The 18,322-nt window shown below is 48.1% G+C and overlaps 1 protein-coding gene across 13 annotated transcripts in view; it reads left to right on the forward strand.

Annotated features, from left to right (window-relative positions):
* Nucleotides 1-4,005: 4,005 nt before the first annotated feature.
* Nucleotides 4,006-18,322, forward strand: part of LOC8028361 (zinc finger CCCH domain-containing protein 18) — a 47,730-nt gene continuing 33,413 nt past the window's right edge. The window contains exons 1-7 of one of the 13 annotated variants that reach the window (XM_040500092.2): nucleotides 4,027-4,097; nucleotides 4,874-4,969; nucleotides 6,915-7,193; nucleotides 14,530-14,681; nucleotides 14,751-14,942; nucleotides 16,537-16,596; nucleotides 16,778-17,035. In XM_040500092.2, coding sequence (XP_040356026.1) covers nucleotides 7,052-7,193; nucleotides 14,530-14,681; nucleotides 14,751-14,942; nucleotides 16,537-16,596; nucleotides 16,778-17,035 — 804 coding nt within the window. In that variant the 5' untranslated portion in view covers nucleotides 4,027-4,097; nucleotides 4,874-4,969; nucleotides 6,915-7,051. Of the gene's footprint in view, nucleotides 4,378-4,873; nucleotides 4,970-6,914; nucleotides 7,194-14,529; nucleotides 14,943-16,536; nucleotides 16,597-16,759; nucleotides 17,036-18,322 lie in introns of all 13 variants that reach the window. The other 12 variants (XM_029971863.3, XM_040500091.2, XM_029971862.3 and 9 more) reach the window with 12 other exon arrangements.

The following is an 18,322-nucleotide window of genomic DNA, read 5'->3' on the forward strand; positions in this document are numbered from 1 at the left end:
GTCCGTGTTTCTTTATTGTTTTATTGTCCTCGTTTGTTCGCGCTTTTTAATTATTTATTTAGTAAGTACACTGGGTGCAATGTACTTGAAGTAAAGTACTATAAATACAATGTACTTTCAAAGTAAACTACACGTATTTTACCACAATCATTCATGATGCCCTTTTATTCCCCTATAGTGATTTTTTAACTGGTATGCATTGCCCAAGGGTAATCAGGGGTGCATGACCTATTTTCAAAAACAGTGGCGAATATTTGATAAAGTCCAGTGGCCACAGAGTAGTTAATTTCAGGACTGGAGCCAAACTCAGAAGTCCCTCTTCTGAATCTGGCATAGAGTTATTATAATGTACATATAATAACTCTATGGAATCTGGCGCCGCTTGCACTGGATTGTTGCACCCAAGGAAGAGAGCATGACGTCATCCTCGTAGCTTCCGCAAGCAATATCCTCTCATAGGACCTTTCTTTAATTAAAAAAAAAAAAAAAAGAAACTGCGTGTGCAAGCGAGCTGGTGATAATTAATCATAATGTGACACCTGAGATTGGGTTGCGAAAAAATAGACTACTTCCATAAAGCCCCGCATGCAACACGGCGCGCGTTGCACTCTGGGAACTAGTTGGCCAGGGAGGAGGGTGGCATGGTTTCGGTTTCGATCGATACGTCGACAAGAGATTGTTTTCTGGTCCCGAGAGCGTCATTTGTGGTCTCTAAACTAACCTAAATGGTCAGGCCTCGAAGCTTTAGCACAAGCCCGAGACGTATAGCTTGTCTTTACACATGCTTGTTGTATTTTTGTACTTGAGCCTTCCTGTTAGCGTTCCAATCGAGGTATGTGGACGAGCCAGTGCTGGGAGTCTCGACGCTGCGAAGCTCGGGTGCTCGGGGATCTTGCTTGTGTACGAAACAACAAGCTGTAGCAAACAATAAGTATGCATACATCGAGCTCGCGCCTTTACATTAGTGTTTTTGATCAGGAAGTTTGCTTCGTGCGTCCATAGACTAAATATTACTTTTTGCAATTACTGTTTTTCTTAATGTGCCTGAGTATGCGAGGTAAAACTCGGAGGTGCCATTGAAAAGCTCAATTTTAACACACCTATCTCTTATCTGTACTGACCCGCAGCACTGCACGAAGTGAAGTCCCCACCCGCTTGCATACTAATATTCAACATCGCGTATGCGCATAAAGTTATCCTGCAATCATATAGGCTAATTCGCGCATACAGACCGTTTTAAGAATGCAAAAGTCGAGTACTTGTGTGAAGAATCTCGCACCGTTCGCCGGAAGTGCTTCAGACGGGCATGAACCCCTATGCGCACCGCATTGGGGTTCATGCCCGTCCGGCGCACGGTGCGACACTCATCACACAAGAGCTCGAAAAAATTCAAAGCGCATTTTACGGTTGCTAATGGCCATAATATTTGTTATGTGTTTGCTTTCTTTCTGCCTGAGTATGCCGAGATAATTTCAGACACACCGTTCCCGGCACAGATCTCGGGCGTCAGTAAAAGCTCGTCCAAAAAGGCTTAGCGAGGAGTAGGGGGGACGCTTGTTAGGGCCTAAGTCGTAGCTGGCCGATCTCAGCGTTTGCGGAAAGTTAATCTTCTATCAGCATAAAATTTGAGTGGGGGATATATGATGACACGAGGAAGACATCGTAGTAACTTTTGTGCAGTAGTGAGGTCGAATTTATTGCGTTTCCTTAAAAGTTCATGCGTAAACGCTGGCCTCAACTTCGATACCCCGTGAGAATGCTGCTTGCTTTTCGCCCAATGAAGTAACAAGAAGCAGACGTTTGGCAAACAAAATGTGTGTAAGGCTCCAGACGAACAAATTTCAGTTGTAGTTCACTGGTACTAGACGGGATTACTGACATTGAGGTCGAAGATGCACTCGTCGGGTGAGGTGACTAAGCCACGACTTACTACGTTCGCATACGCACGCACAATATCCGGTGTTTCGGGAACCAAGGAAAGTGCCCCGGTCTTCGTTTTGTATCGCTCGAGAATGAGTGTATTGTACGTTCGTGAAAAGTCAGATAATCGAAAACGCAAGCAGCGCGTTCGGTCGCGGCGTGATAGCATGAGGTGAAGCTGCTCAGTCGAAACCGAAACTGAGTGGCCAACTAGTTCCCAGAGTGCACTGCGTGGCATTTCGCCGCGATGGGGCGCGTCGGTTTTGGAAGAAGTCCATTAGGGAACTCTACCACTGTACCCCCTCTTGGTACCGCCATAACCGACCTTCAGTTTTTAACCATTTCGTCGTTTACCCTGAGACTGGGTTTTTTTTTTTTTTTTTGAAGAGCAGAAGTAACAGAAAAAACAGACAGGTCTTTTTCTGTTACTTCTGCTCTTCAAAAAAAAAAAAAAACCCAGTCTCAGGGTAAACGACGAAATGGTTGACTTCCACCATCTAGCCTGTACTTTGACTCTTTTCTTTAGTTTTTTTCCCCTCTTATTCCGTCCGCTCCACTTCATCGTTACCACAGCAGGACAAGTTATTGTCGTGGAGACTCGTCAATGCTTGCTTCAATGCCTCGGCATAGGGTGCCTTCATGTCCCGCTTCATGAAGGCACTCTACCTCGGCATCTTGGTAAGACAAGAGAAGGTCGGCAATGTCGGCTCAATCTGGCGCGCGCTGAAAGCATCTATAAGTGTAGCGATGATTTTATTTCAGTTATTCTGGCACTAAAATAACAATTCCCTGTAACGAACCAATATGACGACACGATGCTTTATATTTTCTATCAGATCATTTGGCTTTTCGACTTTGACCTTAGTCGAGCTACGCGTGGGACAGCAAAGGCTACAAGCGCAAGCTTGCTCGCTCTCTTTGTTTTGAGACGTCTTTCAAGCACGAGTGCTCGTTCCACGGAAGAACGTTTCTCAAAACTGCAACTGCAATCACATGTTGAGCGTTCGCTGCCCTATGGCAGGCAAGAAGCGCAGGGCGCATGGCGTCTCTCTCGGATGCTCAGGGCCAGGCTTCAGCACGCGCTCGTTGCCTTCTGCCGTGCTTCCGCGGAAGAACGTTTCTCAAAACTGCGATCTCATGTTGAGCGTTCGCTGCCCTACGGCAGGCAAGAAGCGCATGGTCTCTCTCGAGGGTCCCTATCATTTCGTCGAAATACGTTTCGTAGACTTTTCATGCACACACGCTTCGTCGACACGATCGTTGTTCCCGGAGGCATGCGGTTTAGAGAAGCTCGTTTTAGCGAACGCCGTTTTACCGACCCCGGTTTTTCGAATGCCGTTAGAGAGAACCTAGTTGAGAGAAAATGGCGATGAGCCTCCTTCTGGCGAATTCAGCCGCCGCGAAGCAGCGTGTACGGGCAAATCAGGTGAGTTTACATTTTTGTAACATTTTTGTAACGCGTAGCACCCCCTCTTCCGCCTGCGTTCACGCCGCTTCGCGACGTTAGTCTGCGGCGGCTAAAGCTTATTCAAACAGTGCTTATTCTTATTCAAACAAAAAGCGACTTTTGAGCTGTCGATGAAATGCCATTCGATGAACTGATTGCCACCTATCTCTCCGAGGCTGGGTACGAAATATTCAAACAGTGGAAGAAACTGTCCCCAGGTCCCAACTTTCCACAACGACACGCCTAGACTCGCGCAGACACGCAAGCGCAGGACCCCGGAACTTGAAGCGCTTGAAGTACTTCAACTGCTTCTACAGCTTCAACCCGGTTGAACCGCTTGAAGTTTGTAGTGTTTGAAGCTCCGAAGCCTGAAGACCTACTGAAAAGGACAAAAATGATCCAGGTTCCCGCCAATACTTTTACCGTTATCACTCCCAATGGAACGGTTCAAACAGTTCAACCAGTTCAACTGTCAAAACATGCTGAACTATTATTGTATGTACGATACTTTGTAAAGCCGATTGATAACGTTATTCAAATCGAACTGTTTATTATGCTGTGATTACAATACAAAAGGGACGCCTCATAGCCATCGCATTTTTTGGGAAAATGTGCAAAGGGTGTAATCGCCATATATTCAACAGCGCTCAGCATGCGCATGTATTGACCGATAAGTGGCGCTGCCGGTATCGCGCGGTCGACGCTCGCGCGTTCTTTCATAACCTGCAATGTTAGTAGTTTTCTCTCTTTCTATGTGCGTTATCGTTGTGAATTCAGTTTTTATTTCCCTGTGGTAAGGTATTCAGCGTTGAGTTTGTGCTTGTAAATGTGATCCCGTTTTAGTTTTCATGAACCTAGTGAAACCGGCTCGTAAGACTTCGCATCATGTTAGGCCTAAGAGCCGTGAAGTGTGCCCGCGAGAGTGAAATGCGTTCGCAAAGAATATGCTTTACGAACTTGTGGTTAAGTGAAAAGAGAGCGAAATGTAATTCGCGGATTCTTGGGAAGCGGTAAGTGTGAACATTGTCCTAAGATGCGCAGAGGTAAGACTACTCGTAGCCGGCCATTCGCCCTGCCTATCAACTACGTATCTCGTTTAAAGGGATTGAATGTATTGCCTAAGATTTTGCGGAGAAAGTACTCGTCGTTCCGAACAAAGCTAGTCATGTAAATGTTCTTTCTTTCTTTCCCCCCACCCCCCTTTTATCTCGAGAGGCATTGACTCGGTGATGTTCTGCTTGCAGTATGCGTGTCTCGGACATGCCAGGGAGCTAGGGCTTTGTCCCACGACTTTAATCCTTTAGTAAACAAAAAATATACCTAGTAAAAAAAAAGAAAAAAAAAAGTTTTTTGCACGAAAGGTAGAGTTTGTTTGGAAGTTGTGTTTAATAATGGGATTGCGGCGCCCCGAGCTCAATTCACAGAGGCGTTTAAATACGTTCGTTAACGTACGCGATATGTTTTCGCTGCGAGTGCCAAAATTGACCTACCAGCTCGATTTTGCAGTCGACTGAGAACTGCGTGCTGAGTATCCATGGGAATACCCAGGCAAGGTTAGGGATCTGCTGCGTTTGCAGGTTTACCAGTACTGCCAATCCTTTTGTAAGTGTTGAAGGCCATTTTTTTGCCGTCTTTTCCTCGTGGATGTGAGCTCATAACTGTCTTGACTGGTGACTATCTGTTATGACATTCATGTCTGTGTTAAACTCCGGTGCAGGTGTCGATTTGCAAGCCCAGGCAGTGTTTTCCTTTGTGTGTGTGTGTTTTCTCTCTCACTGGGTTGAGCAGGGTTATTTCGCTGCCATCTACTTGTATTTGGATGGGCACTACTCAAAAATGCTTTCTACTGGTCTTGGATAAACTGAAAGATTCTGAAAATATCTACTAGGCACTCTAAAAGAATATTGGTTGCGTGTAATACTCATCTCCCATATTTTTGTCTGCAGTCCTCTCAAATTCTGCATTGGTGCTAAAAAGATGCATGAATGGAGTTGTGCAAATGTCATTAGAACAACAGACTTTCCTCTCTCTTTCTAATGTCAGTCCAAGAGGAATGAAGAGTCCAACGAGCCTGTTGACATTCTCAGGAGTGTAGACTATAACCTGAATCTTCTTTGTAGCACTGCCTGCTGTCTTCTCTGGCCATAGGCTGCTTTTGCAGGATTTTTTACGACACTGGTATTAATTGGGCACCAAAGATTGTTCATCATGTCTGCTCAGCATGTGTGGTGAACATCACAGTGTGATAACTTGGAAGTGGAGGCTGTGGGCTTTGTCAGTACACGCTTGGCACCAACAGATTTTGCTATGGTGGCCAGGGGTGCTATGTTGCGCTTTTTGCACTCCCAGGAGACTTGGAAGAGGGAAGTGACGTCAACGACACAGCAAATGCAGATTGGATGTTGACAGATGAAAACGAAATCAACACCCAATCTGCGTTTGCTGTGTCATTGACGTCACTTCCCTCTCCCTAGTCTCCTGGGAGTGCAAAAAGCGCAACATAGCCCCCCAGTAAACACCACCTGTTGTGTTTACACTGTACTGATTAGGTTCTCTGGAAGTCTTCTCCATCCTGATAATTAACATCTTGCCCATTGGAATTTGGTACTTGTCAAGGTTCTTCCTGTTTTTCTTCCAAAACATTCTTAAGATGCCATTTTTTGTGGAGGCTGCATTTTTAAACTGTAACCCATTTGCTACTCTGCTCCGAGTTTATGCATCCTAAGTATAATTTCTTTTAAAGTTTGTATGACAGGTGCCCATTACCTCCCCATTACTGTCAGAAAAGTTTTTTTTTTTTTTTTTAAGATTTGTTAGAATGATAAAATTAATTGGAAGATATGGTACATATTTTTCCTTGCTCAAAGTTCTTAAGAACTGGTGGTTATGTGGTGAGATATCATCTCTAACATTTTATCTCGAGTTGATACTATGGAATTTTAGAGTTCTGCAGGGGTGTATTTTTTGTATATTACTTTCTCTGGGCCCAATTGTCTAATATAAGCATTTTGTCACTGCTTCAGTTGCAGTTTTGAATGGCCGTGCTTTGACCATTCAGCAATGTCGGTTTTGCTTGAGTAGCCATTATGTGATATGCGCAACATTAGAATGAATTGCGATGGTTCTTTCAAGATTTATAAGAGAAGTGTGTATGTTCCTGTATACCTTAAAAAAAAAACAGTGGAAAAAAGTTTTAACATTATAATGCACAGTTTCACACTGAGCCCGTGGTGTTTAGCTTGTGCACATTTTTGCACAATTTGCATTATCTTTCTTCATAATGCGGCATTTTTGAATTTGTTGATTTTGTTTAGTACGGCTGTTTTTCCTCTGGCAGTACAGCATAACAACTTTGTGCTCGAGCTGCTGGGACTCTCTATATGCGTTAGACAGATGGGTTTTTGTCCCTTTGGCGTGGGCTCTTGTCCGGCCAGCCGCAGAGGCTCTCTGCGGGGGGGCTTCTCCCCAGGGGCTCCCCTGGAGCTTTCGTGCCTCTGGTCCCTTTGCCTTGTGCACTTATTCCGCGTCTTCGCCGTTGCCCTTGCAGCACACCTGGAGTCGCGTTTCCCCAGGTCGCCTCGACAGAGTGTGTAAACCTGTGGGTTTAGCTGGTGCCAGGCGTAGTTGAGAGGTTTCCTACGGCTTGGCTGGTGGGTGTTTGGGGTTGGACTGCCTCCCCGAGGCATGGAAGCTGCCAATGAGGAGCCGCTCGCCGGCAGCGACGTGAGCGACGACGAGGGCTCCGCTGCCAGTTCGGTTGTATCCGGTTCTCCCGAGGAGGAGGGGCAGCAGGCTCCGGAGGCACCCAGCTCGCCTCCCACACACGGTACGGTTCGGAGAAGTTTTGCTGTACTTCGTTTCGCCAAAAGTGCGAGCCAAAGAGAAGCTACAGGAGCAAGCGCAACGCTTCCAACTGGCTCGCTCTGCACACACACTTGTGAAGCACTGGAGTTGGTCAAGGCAATGTACTTTAAGCATCCTCTTCCCTCGCACTTGTGGTAAAGCAGTATAGAACTGCCAGCATTCTATGGGGCGTTTCTAAATTATTGTTAATGTTTCCGTGGTGTGTTCTTTTAGAAAATGAGAGAACAAAATATAAAAGTAACTCTGAATGTTTGGTTGACCATGTCCTCTGAGATCCTATCTGAGGTCCTCTGGTCTCTCCAAGCGCTCGTTTGCCCAGCAGAAAGGGAGTGTATAGCATAGTTTTCCAGTTTATCAGCAAGGTGGTGCTGATAGAGAGCTGGCATCAGCATCTCAAAAGTTGAATGAGTGCACGCGGTATAGAGCTGATATTTTCGTTAACACTGCGGAAGCTGAGGTGCACGAGCGCGTTAAGACGCTATTCAGGTGCCTCTCGGTATGTGCGTCTCATGCAATGCTTTGTTTCACCCAGCTTTTGCTAAGATGAGACTTCTAGCAAGCCGACTTTGATTATCAGTAGAGTGGGAGAGATTGTCACAGAAAATTTCACTGCGGCGAAGCCGTCAAAGCCCTGCCAGTAGCAAAGTCAGGGTGAGACAGTATTCGAGGAACACTTGAAAGAAATGCGAAAAACAACAGAATAGAAAAGATAAGTAAAATTAAACAAAGATCACAAAAGAAACAACATAATTTGAAGTCCCAAGCGAATGATGCGACTAAAGAGCCCTTCTTACCTCCTACTCAGTAATACGATCTGCGAGGGAATATGACATTATGATCTCTCCTGCTCAGTCTCGAAAAAAAAATGCAATTTTTGGGTCAGAAACTTAATTGAGACTTATTATTGACTCCCCACTATTTCTTTGACCAAAAATGATTGGACGCGCAGTTCATCTGAAAGCAATCGGGCGTGCATTTATCCTACGTCTTTCCCGATTATGAAGGAGCAATACCTAACCCTTCCTTGAAAAACTGGGCGCTGTGGTAAGCCTTGCCTTGTATTTAGCACCGACCTTGTACCTAGCACCATTGGCGGCAGAAACAGCCACGAGCTTTCCATTTTTTTCTGGCAGTCTCTCCTGGCAAATGGAATGGCCGAAGGAGAGCTTTGCGCGCCAAGAATCTTGGAGGCTATAGTTTGACAGTGTTGTACTCGCTGGTTTGACGTCTGGGTGAAAACGTGATATCATACCTCCAAATGACAGCTCTTGAAGAGAAAGCAGTGTGCCTGCCTTGATTTCCTTAAACGAGGTTTGTTGTCAAAATACAGCATTATTTCAAAACTTATTATGGTGAAAACGCACCTTCTGGTACTACTATTCAATGAAAAAACAATTGCAGGCGAGCTGGTGTATTGGTGGCGTGTAAGCCATAGAAGAAATAAAAACTTGTCTAATCACTGATAAAATGAGAATGTTGGGGAGGAATAGATCTATATATTTTTAGTGCCACCTATTGGCACATTCTTGAGAAGATTATGCTGCAAGCCTCAAAGATGGCGGTCTCTTCGTCCGAGTTTTGACCAAACTCTGAGGAGTTACAAAATCGCGGTGACCGTTGGTTTTAAAAAAACAATTTTTTGCACGCTGACATTTTACACAATCCGTTATCAATCGCACTATACAATCATGAAGCACTCGTTGAATCTCTTACTTCCAAACTAGCGAAAAGTATTTTCAAACAAAAAAGAAGCTAAAAGGAGGCATTCCTTAAATTTCGGAGCTCATTATCCAAACACGCTGCTTCACGTTTCACCGTTGGGGTTCTCCCCAGAAATTTTGAGAGGTGGACATCTGACAATCTGGTTAAAAGCCGACCAACAAGCAAAAGAAGGAAACTCTCCCTCAATTCTTCCGTTCCTTTTGAGAAAGAGGGAGACCTTCCTCCTCTCTACCAGGAGTAGTTCAGAGATTTGCTCCTGTGTGGAGAGGAGGGGAAAAGTGGGCGAATGGGAATGGAGAGAAGGAAACTGGGAACCGGTTTTTTCCCCGGTTGAAGACGATTCTGTAGGTCGGACTTTAAGGTGGGAGGTGGAAGGGGAGAGAAAGAGAGAGGGGGGAGAGGGAGGAGAAGGGAAGGAAGAAGGGTGGGGGCATGGCACGGCGCGAGGTGACGCTAGGCATTTACGACTACAAACATCCAGTCACTCAAAACTTCCAAAATTTTATTTTGTCAGGCTGGATCTTCTGCATGTAAAGCCACAGCCTACACGTTGTTGCGACCGAGGGGTCTCCCAGGCAGCCTCAGGCAGGGCCAGGCCAGGACAGGCCCCGCAGGTCGACTCCCGGCAGGAACGTTACGAGACGGGAGGGTCTCTCGCAACAAACTTTGTTTAATACATATATACAAAGTCTCTACATCATCTGAGAGCACACATGCGACCCCCTGTTTTCTCCTTTCGTCGGGTCGCGGTTCGGTGCTCTCTCGGCTGGCAGCCAATGGTGGCCGAGCTGCCAGCAAACGTCATGTCCAGGCCCCGCCCCCACTCATCCCCCGAGCACGCATGCACACACACGCACACCCTGCAGCGGCGGCCAGGCTTCACCTTCCGGCGCCGAGGTACTCTCTCCCTAGATAAGCCGTGCCGAGAAGGCCACGACAAAGGGTCCATTGTCTGCTTGGGAGATGACGTTGGCCGAGAGAAGTGACGATTCCTGGTTTAGGCGGCGAAGTGGCTCAGGAAAGGGGTTTGGCCGGATTATCAGTCAGTAGCGTCGGAGGCTAATCCGAACCGAGCACACCCACGAAGGTCCCGCAGCTGGCGCACCGTCACCCGGAAACTTCGCCTGGTAGTCCCCCGGGTTCCTGTGTCGAGTGACCCCGTTTCGGGCCAACGTAATCCCAGCCAGCAAGAAGGGTCCGGCTCAGCTTCGCGTTTGGGCGTGGCGACGTCAACACGGTGGTCCTCCGTAGAAAGCCCCGGCATCCCCGAGTCACCTCGTTTCCGGGCACAGCTGACCGGAGCCGCGTGGCGACGATACCCAAGGCGTTCACCGGTGCCGGTCGGCTTAGATAGGGAAGGTCTGGTTCGGGGGCCTTTCACAACAACGTTCAGCCTCCTGTTCTTCAGCTTTGCCCACTTTTCCACTACTTTGTCGTACGGGTAGTCTATCACGTCGGGTCCTTCACAAACAATGCGGATAAGGCAATCCAGCGACGACTCCTTCAGGCGGTTTCTTAGCTGTGTTTTGATCAGCTTCAGTGCAGAGATGTCTCTTTCACATTCTGCTGTGTGTGGTGGGAGGACAAGGTATGCACCAGTTTTGTGTGCCACAAGAGGATACAAATCCTTCATGTCTGTTGCCACACACAGCAAAAACTGATGCAGTCAACTTCTGCAGCTTCTCTGATTTGAGCACAAAGTTGGCAAAGCCAGTCCACTCTTCTAGCATACCGTGGCTATAGGGTCTGCCTGGCATGGGGCGGAGCGTTTCCAGAGCCTCAGCGATTTCAACTCCATTGCCAGTCACCATCTTTTGGTAGTTGCCCCTGGCAAACAAATAGAAAACCTAACCAGTATAGATGGTCCTCAAACCTGTCTTTCATGTTGTCAACAACCTCTTTGACAAATGCCCTTTTTGTGGTTTGTAGACACTTTTCGGCTTGCTACGTGACTGTCAGTGGGATGTAATGGGTAGTGCAAAAGTCCCAACGATTCATCTGGAGGTTTTCCTGTGCCTCCAAGGTCTTGATGGTCGATTTCATCATTCCTTCAAGAAGATTCACGTGCAGTGTTACTTGTCTGTAGTGCTCTGGAGAGCCTGTCGATAGATGGCAGAACTTTACACATCATTAGCAGTGTGCCCACAAACTTCTCATTCAAGATGAGCTTGAGCAGTCCTACTGCCTTTATGTCATTTTGCTTCTCTGCTTCTCGAGACAAACTGGCTGTAATGGCTTCAAGATTATTCCAAGCAGCTGCGCAAGATCCTCCAACGCTTAGCCAGCGTTTTGCAGGAGGTCCTTGAATTTGTCTACATACGGAGCTGCCTTTGCAGCCTGGTTTGCTGCTAGGTTGAGCCCTGTGTGCTCCACAGTGAATTCCTACAGCTTGCAAGCTCTGGGGTGCTGTCACAGCCTTCTGCTTGTCAGTAAGCAACTTCACAGCTCCCCCTTTCTTGTCATAACAGGTGCACCGTCGGTTACAATGCCCCAAAGGGTCTCGAAGACCAGGCCTTTCTTTGTCATAAAACCTTCCACGGCGCTTGCAATGTTGGGGGCATTAAGAGCTACTGCTCTTTCCTCACTCAACTGTGGATCGGGGCTCCCCAGCACATCAATCATGGACAAGAACTTCATTTCCAAGCTTCCATTGAAGATGTATCTACAGTGGATGACCAGCTGCTCTACAGTCCTGCAATCTGTTGTCTCATCAAACATCAGAGCATAGTGCTCACTCTGTCGTAGTTCATACAGGATTTCATCCTCCATGACACCTGAGAAGCAAGCTATCATCTCCTGGATGGACCTCTGACTGCAGTAGGTAGCATTCTTTCCAGATGCTATTCGTGCTTCCACATCGAGTCCCAGGAAGAGAGAGTAGGTCGAGAAGAGGCTCATAGTTTGTTGTGTGCGCTATCCTACGCTTGCAGAGCAGGTACAAGCTTGTGAAAGCTTGCTTCATGGCACTACGGGAGGCTGGGCATTGCAGGGTCTCTAGAGGGGACAGAGCCACCTTGTTGTGCACCTCAAGCGCGACAGAGTCCCGGTGCGAGCGGCATGCTTCGTGTTTCCAAACATTTTCCAGCCGAATCCTCTTTCACGGTTCTTCGTTCCACAGAGACTTTGGGAAGTCTCTTGTCATATTTCATGCACAGATTGCAAAACACCCCACCTTTGGTTTCATCATCATCATAGAGAAGCCAGGGATAGTCGCGAAGCCAAGACTTGTTGAATGCTGATGCACGCTTGCTGTTGTTGTCACCAGTTTTACGCATACTTCACTTCGCTTCATGGCTTGCACTAGCATCGCCTGGCACGCCGAAAGATTCGGGTCGCTTTGACGTGGACGCTGTCATGATGTCCACTGCTTCAACGTCCGCTCCTGCTCCGTGCATTTCTGATTGCACATCGTTGCTGGACTGTTTTTCAACCACTGCGAAAGGGAAGAAAGACATTGCCAAGCTATTGCACAACTGCTGTTGTGCAATGGCTTGGCAGCCATTGCACGACAGTAGATCATCAGTGACCACGTTGAGACTTTGAGACTTGTGAGAGCCTCGCTCGGCTCACTCTAGAGTGACCAGCTCACTCTACCCTAGCTTACTCTAGCTCACTCCGGGGCCCCATGGCATCACGCCATGATGAAAGAGCGAAGGTTTTGAAATAGCAAATGAGCGAATATGCAAGTAAAGGAAAGCTACTCGTGCAGTCTGGAGTCGGAGGAGTGAAGGAAACATGAGCAGTGGCAAGAGGTAAGAAACAGAGAGAGAGAGAGAAAGAGGGGTTTGGTGAGGCAAGGCAGGCAAGAAAGTTGGGTTTTACGAGCGGAAGAGTGAGAGAAATGGCGGGTCTGCCACGTCACGTCGGTTGCGTTTGTGCAGATCTGTGTTTCGAGCCTCCTCTCCACACTCCCGGGTGCGCATGTGTCAAGGAACGTAAAGAAGGAATAAAAAGCCTCCGTGCCATTTGCTCTCTTTGCTGCTGCATGGCGGGCCTCTGGTGCGAGCGCGCAAACTTTTAATGCCACGACACATTTTTTAAGTGGTGGGCGGGAGATGGGCAGTTGGCCGGGCTTGTGGGCGGTCAACCGGAGTGGTGGGTGGCAAAACCACCGCCGCCCACCGTGGGGAGTACCCTGACCATACAAGGCGCTAGTGTTTGGTAGGAGTGCAGGGGTCAGAACTGACATAAGCCTGGTGACATCGGGAAACATTTCATATTAAGAAAAAAAACCAAAGGAGGGAATTCTTTTTAAGAGATTTCTGCAGATCAGCGAATTTGGGAATCCGAATGAGGGTGCTGCATCGGAGGAGCTCAGATCGACGATCAACGCTTTATTAAGTTGATGCGTCGCTGCTATCTAGATGCATCACATTCCGAGCGGTCTCTTACTGCGTCCCAAAACAAGGATGGCATGCTGCCCTTGTTTTGAGGCAGTTTGAACCATGTTTTCGATATTTCCAATAGATAGCGCCACAATTATGAGGAAGGTCTATCTTAGTTGTCCCGTCTCCTACCTCCGATAACGCTTCAGCGTGCACGCGCAGACAAAGCACGGCGGAAGGCAACGAGCGCATGCTGGAGGCTTTCCAGAGAGACCTCCTGCCATTCTCACCTTGTCGATGACCATAGGCGAGTTTGAGAAGTCGTCTGTCCCCTTTTTTTTTCCCGCCCCTTCCACCGTGAATTGCTCTTTTTCCACCCCAGTCTCGGGCCTCAATGTTGCGGCGCTTTTCGCCGTTCTTAAAGGCCGCCATACACTTTGCACTTTCCACTTTTCCTCACTTCCTCCCTTCCCATATCCTCTTCACCTTCCAACTTGCCCAAACCGCGACTTCCCTCACAGTTTAAGAGGAGAGGGTGCCAAGCGGATTATCTTCCTTGCAGAAAACTGAGATTGTATGTTGGCCTTTAAAGTAATTTCGAGAGACTGGTGGCGTTCGGTACCGAAAAGAAGCAGGAAGGCCGGGCTTTTCACGGTAAAACAACCCATACTGTTGTTCAGGTGCTAGCTTTACCAAGCAGCACCCATGGAGAGAGTTGTGTCTTTACATTTTTATCCCGAGCAAAACCCTCGAGGGTGGCTCGCACATTTGAGTTAGAGTGCAATCAACTGCATTCTGACCGCTTGAGACAGCTTACGACAATAGAATACGCTGGCACCATCTGTCGGGTAGCCCTGAAACATTACCGATTTGCATATATTTTATGCTTCAGTCTTTTACCATGTGCTCGAAATAATTCCTACAATGTTAGAAGTGACCATTTCCCCTAGATAGTGTGTAGTTGGATATGACCTGAATTAGTATCGACCCTAAGTGCCATAGCCAAGATGATCGAGTTTTTGTTTGTCATTTTAATTCCGTATTTTGACCAACGAAGTTTTAATTCCCTACTTAAATTAGATCTTGACAGAACTCTCGGAGAAAGTGGAAGTTAGATTTGGTAGAATGTTTGCCGTTACCTTTTTAATTGTGTCGCAAGAAAGGTTTGAAATAATAAAAAAAAAAAAAAATGGACACTGTTGGCGACAAAGAAACTGGGACGGCCACGGAGCACAAGTTAAACATTTGCAGGTGGTCAAGCTGCGATGCAGAGTGAAGACGAAGGACGTGAAGAGGCGGTCAATCCCGCGCAGAGTCGTTGTTCGGATGCCTCTCAGGACGGTGCCATCGAAAGTGAAGAGGAAGGAGCTGTCCATAGCCCAGAACCGACGCCCCAGCTTCACGTGAGCGTCCAGTTTGGCTGCGGTCTGAGCCCGCTCTATCCGCCTAATGACTTAATTTGTTGTTTCCAGCTGACTGAGGACATCAGCGAGGATGCGTTGGAGGCTGCTCCGGCCCCTGTGGCTAAAAAGCCCCTCAGCAGCCGATCCATGGAGCCGCTTGAGGGAGAGCTGGACTTCGAGGATGACGCCCCCTCTGAGTCCCCCAGCGTGTCCCTCAACAAAGGCCAGGAGGACAAGGACAAAGGAGGGGACAAGACAAAGGTGCCACTTGCATCTCATTTTGTCCGAGATGATGGGTTGAGGAACGTCCTGATAAAACCTGCGTTAATCCGAAGGGAATTCGGTTGATGGTGGCACGCCTTGTATTTTACGTTCGGCGGTATGGTGCTAGCTTGAATAATGTTGGCACAAGATCGACTGAAGTTTCTAATTCACAAGAACCTGATTTTTTTTTTGTATAAGTTGAGACGAGACAAATTTGCGTAATACATTTTTGCAATTGTTGTCGTAGAAAAAGTTGTTGAGTAAGGGAGCTATAAGTAAATGTTAATAGGTCTAAAATAAAAGCCAAAATCGGCTGGCTTTGTATAAGGAAGTCATTAGAGAGCATTTCTCCATGAAGTTACTAGTTGCTTCAGATGATTGTAGTGTTTACAAGTACACAGAGAGCTGGTTCTTATGGCAGTGGGTTGAGCATACTTTTGCAAGGAGACACCCAGCACTGACGTGTTCCTACCATTTCTCTTCAGTCAGTTCTGCAGCAGAAATGCGTCCTGGTGGCGAAGGTCTGAGTTACGAAGTGTTTTTTGTAGGATGGGAAAAAAATTATTTTTTTAAAGAACATTGGGATAAGAACACTGGGAACACATTACCTTGGGATGAGGTTATCCACCACGGTGAATGTCTGGTAGAGAGTGTAAAGTTATAGTTTGCAAATTATTTACCTAAAATTCGCTAATTAACCTTTTAACTGTAATTTGCCACATTCAAGTTAGAGATGTGTTGCTTGCCGTCAAAATAGTTCACAGCAGTTGTTAGAATTCAGACAACTGAATTCTGCTCTGCACTATTCTCTACCAAGTTTCAGCCGTGAGCAGACGAGATACGGAAGCTAGACGCAAAAACGAGCAGAAGTCCCACTAAAAGCAGCGCCAGCCTCTGCAGCCAGCATGGGTATCGTGTCACCATGAGCCGATAAGTCATATGGCCATAGAAAAGGCTGCCGTCTCCTTAAGCGCTCAGGTTTCAGCGGTTTTTTTATGCCAATATTGGCCTAGCAGACACTAGACAGCCTAACTTCACCAGAGAACAGCGCGGAGTAGATGCTAGTTGTCCGAATTTTTAAACTGCTGCTTTGGCATATTTTGACAGTGGGCAGCAGATTTCTAATTAGAATGTGCCAGCTGAAGCGAATATTTAAAAAGTTGTTTAGTGTATCTTAGGTAATTAATTTACTGATTATTACTTTGCACTCTGCCCGACGTTCGCCGCGGCGTAGGACGTAAACCCGAAGGAATAATTTCTTTATTTCCAGCGTCCTTTATCGTAAAATTATTTTCCCTCTTAAAAAAAACAAACAAACATTTAGTGTAGGTAAAAGTGTACCTCAACTCGAGAGCTAAAGTGGAATACATGCAACAATTGATGTCTTTCGGCTACCTTTCGTATCTGGCCCATCATTTGTAGCGAGGATCGTGGACGCCTGGTAGCCGGCAGGAAGTCTTGTGTGTTGTCGTCATTGTGCCGTCCGATTTACCCATTGTTTGCGTTTGTTTTCTGGTGTTCGGATCTCTCTCCTGCCACCACTTGTATCACAATAAGTGAGCCCCCTTGTTCGTTTCTTTGGCAAATCCAGGAAGACAATCTCGAAGAAGGTGAAGCCGAGGACGACGGTGAAGTGTCCGACGTCAGCGGCGTGAGTTTCTTTCTGCAAAGGCGCGGCCGAGCCTAGGTGTGCCCCAGTTGGATAACACCTCCTTTTGTCCCTCCCCTCCCCCCCGTCCCCGTTTTTTTGTTTTTTTTTTTGCCATCCACCCCCGTCCACGCCCCCGGTTTTGGGAACGGCGCGGAACACCCAGACGGAGCTGTCGGTGCAGGACGACGACTTGGAAGAAGGAGAGTTGCCAGATGGGGGCACGAGCACGGCCTCCGGGGTGCGCAAGGCCCAGGCACGGCCCATCTGTCGCTTTTTCAACAAGGGCCAGTGCACCTGGGGATCGCTGTGCCGCTTCATTCACCCGGGCATCAACGACCGGGGCAACTACAACATGTTTGCGCCCCCTCCACCCCTGCCCATGCCCATGCCCAAGCCCCACCACCACATGCCACCACTGGCGCCTCCCAGCAACGTTATGGTGAGTCCCTCGTTCCCTGGGAAAGTGTTGGCGCACGTTCAAGGGTGTTGTCTCAGATGAGCTCCGGAGCCCAGCGGGGGGGTCGAGGACGTTCGTAGAGCTTGGTTTGTTGGTGCTTTTATTAAGCTAAATACATACGACTGAGAGAAGCTTTGTTCAGAGTACTACTCTCTTTAACCCTTTCACCTCCGGGCTTTTGTTTTTGTAGCGTTAGCTACACTGGCCTAGGTTGAACAGTTCCGCGTGGCCCTCATAATGAGCCGTGCTCATTATGCGAGCCGTGCTAATTATGCGGAGCGCGCGGCGGCGGCGGAGCTTTGCATAATAAGCACGTCGCACGGCGCCGCGCGCTTCGCATAATGAGTATGGCTCGCATAATGAGCACGGCTCATTATGCGGACGAGCCGCCGCGCCCGCCTCGTCCGCCTCGCCGGACTGCGCATTCCAGAGGAGTGACTTCATAGTCGCGGCAGACCCACTGGCGCCGCCGCGTGCGCAGCTGTGCACCTCCGTTGCGCTGTAGTCCACTCTGACGCTGCACCGGAGCCACTTAATAGCACCTCTCATTTTGTGCACATAAGCTCATGCTACGTATATCCTGGCATAGCCGAGCTAAGCCACCGCAATTTTTTTTCCGACAGCTCCTCACCCCTGCCGGGTTATCGCTGCTTTATTGTTATCGCTTAAATCTGAGTGAGAATTTATCGAAAGTTTATAAATTGCTTCGTTCATCAAAGAGCAGATGTGCATGTGTGTGTGTGCGTGCTCGGGGGATGAGTGGGGGCGGGGCCTGGACATGACGTTTGCTGGCAGCTCGGCCACCACTGGCTGCCAACTCCTGGAGCACCGAAGAGCGACCCGATAAAAGGAGCGCACAAGGGGTCGCATGTGTGCTCTCGGACGATGTAGATACTTTGTATATATGTATTAAAGCAGAGTTTGTCGGGAGAGACCCTCTCGTCTCAAGAGGTTCCTGCCAGGAATCGTCCTGCGGATCCGGTCCTGGCCTGGCCCTGCCCCATGGGCCTCCCCCCGGCTTCGTGCCTGTGCCTGCCCCCCCCCCCCCCCCTTCCCCACCCCCCCCACGCCGCAGGCTGCGTGGCAGGACCATGCAAAGCGCCTTCATCTCACTTTGTACTGACATCGCGATTGATATGGTGGGGATATATGGGAAGCAACACAAGCAAAATTGCCTACAATTGTGCATCTGTTGCTTCTCGGTCAACAAGTATGGGGGGGTCTGGGGGGGAGGGGGGGGGGGGGGGAAGTGAGTGTTCCGCGGCAGTT

This window comes from Ixodes scapularis, unplaced genomic scaffold (assembly GCF_016920785.2).
Source record: "Ixodes scapularis isolate PalLabHiFi unplaced genomic scaffold, ASM1692078v2 PGA_scaffold9__187_contigs__length_104089568, whole genome shotgun sequence".
Classification (NCBI taxonomy): domain Eukaryota; kingdom Metazoa; phylum Arthropoda; class Arachnida; order Ixodida; family Ixodidae; genus Ixodes; species Ixodes scapularis.